This window comes from Austrofundulus limnaeus, unplaced genomic scaffold, assembly GCF_001266775.1.
Source record: "Austrofundulus limnaeus strain Quisiro unplaced genomic scaffold, Austrofundulus_limnaeus-1.0 Scaffold384, whole genome shotgun sequence".
Lineage (NCBI taxonomy): Eukaryota > Metazoa > Chordata > Actinopteri > Cyprinodontiformes > Rivulidae > Austrofundulus > Austrofundulus limnaeus.
Window position 1 is genome coordinate 174,574 of NW_013952786.1, and position 1,466 is coordinate 176,039.

The 1,466-nt window shown below is 40.6% G+C and overlaps 1 protein-coding gene across 1 annotated transcript in view; it reads right to left on the reverse strand.

The window, feature by feature from the left end:
• The window catches only part of LOC106528479 (beta-2-glycoprotein 1), a 6,826-nt gene extending 5,971 nt beyond the window's left edge, over nt 1-855 (reverse strand). The window contains exons 1-2 of the mRNA XM_014023654.1: nt 648-855; nt 391-567 (exon numbers count right to left, since the gene is read on the reverse strand). Coding sequence (XP_013879108.1) covers nt 391-567; nt 648-720 — 250 coding nt within the window. The 5' untranslated portion in view covers nt 721-855. The remainder of the gene's footprint in view (nt 1-390; nt 568-647) is intronic.
• Nucleotides 856-1,466: the final 611 nt, after the last annotated feature.

Below are 1,466 nucleotides of genomic sequence, written 5' to 3' on the forward strand. Positions count from 1 at the left end.
CATTGACAGACGTCATCCGGGCCACGGGCCACCAGTTGAACAGCCCTCCACTACAACTACTTTTTAGAAGTAAAAGGTGCAGATTTATACTCATTATCCTATATATAATAAATGAGTAAGAAAAAAATACTATGATTCTATTTGTGAGTAAAATTCTCATAAGGGTCTTTTAAAATCTCATAAAAAGCACAATTTAAAAAACAAACAATTACAAAAAAACATTTAGAATAAAGTTTTAACTGATCTATATAAATTATATGTTAAAAACAAACTTTTACAGAAGTAATTATTGTAACATAAATGATGCAGATAATGAAGATGAATTTTATTTTATTTCCCCACAAAAGAACCAGTAAACAGGAAATCTGATGATGAATAAAAGAGACCCACGTATGCACTCGAACTTGGTTTTACTCCACTCTCCACTGACAGTGCAGACGATCTTTCGAGGGCCTGATATGGGAGTGTATCCCTGCTGACAGGACAGCGGTAACTCCACACCGGGGCTAAAGAACCTCTGGGTCCCACTCAGCTCAATGTGTCCTTTTAAATCAGGTCTGGAACACACTACAAAAAACACGAGTTTTAATTTAAACTGTAGAAATAGCGACAGACTGTGCCGTGAAAATGAAGGAATACATAAATACCATTGTGTTGCGATGTCACAGTGGTCAAAAGCAGAGAGGAACAGAGCAGAAATAAAGTCTTCACACACTCCATGTTTTGTAGAAACGTCCCGACGCTCGTTTGTTCTGTGTCTGCTTCACATCCCGACACTCTGCCCTGTTTCACAGCTGTTTGTGTTCCTCTAAAAGTAAACAGATAAGAGCAGCATGAAGTAATGGCTCACAGTTTTACTGGAAATGAAAACCCCCCCCCCCAGAGAAACCTTTTACCCACCGCTGAGATGTTGTCAACAGGGAAATGCTTTTTAATCTGGACTCATGAAGATAAAACAAACAGCAACTTGTTTCAGTTTCTTGACTCCTAACATGAATGCATGTTGCCGCCTGCATCATGAGCCATTTTAAACAGACTTCCTGTGTGTTCTTGGTGTTAGCACTCATGTGTGTGCAGGCTGGCTCTCAGCTAGCACACCAAAGTTTAATTCAACACCTGTAAAGCTGAGTTAAAGACACACTTGTGTTTGCTGAGATTCATCTGTAATCAGATTGACTCCAAAACTTAATCAGCTGTGGATTATTTTGACTCTTGCCTTCACTCTGCGGTCCAGCTCACCCCAAACCAACTGGATTGGGTTCAGGTCTGGTGGCTGTGGAGGCCAGGTCATCTGGCACAACAAAATAGGCCTTACACAGCCTGGAGGTGTGTTTGGAGTCATCGTCCTGTTGAAAAATAAATGATGGTCCAACTAAGCGCAAACCAGATAGAATAGCATGCTGCTGTAAGATGCTGTGGTAGCCATGCTGGTTCAGTATGCCTTCAATTTGAATAAATCCCCAACA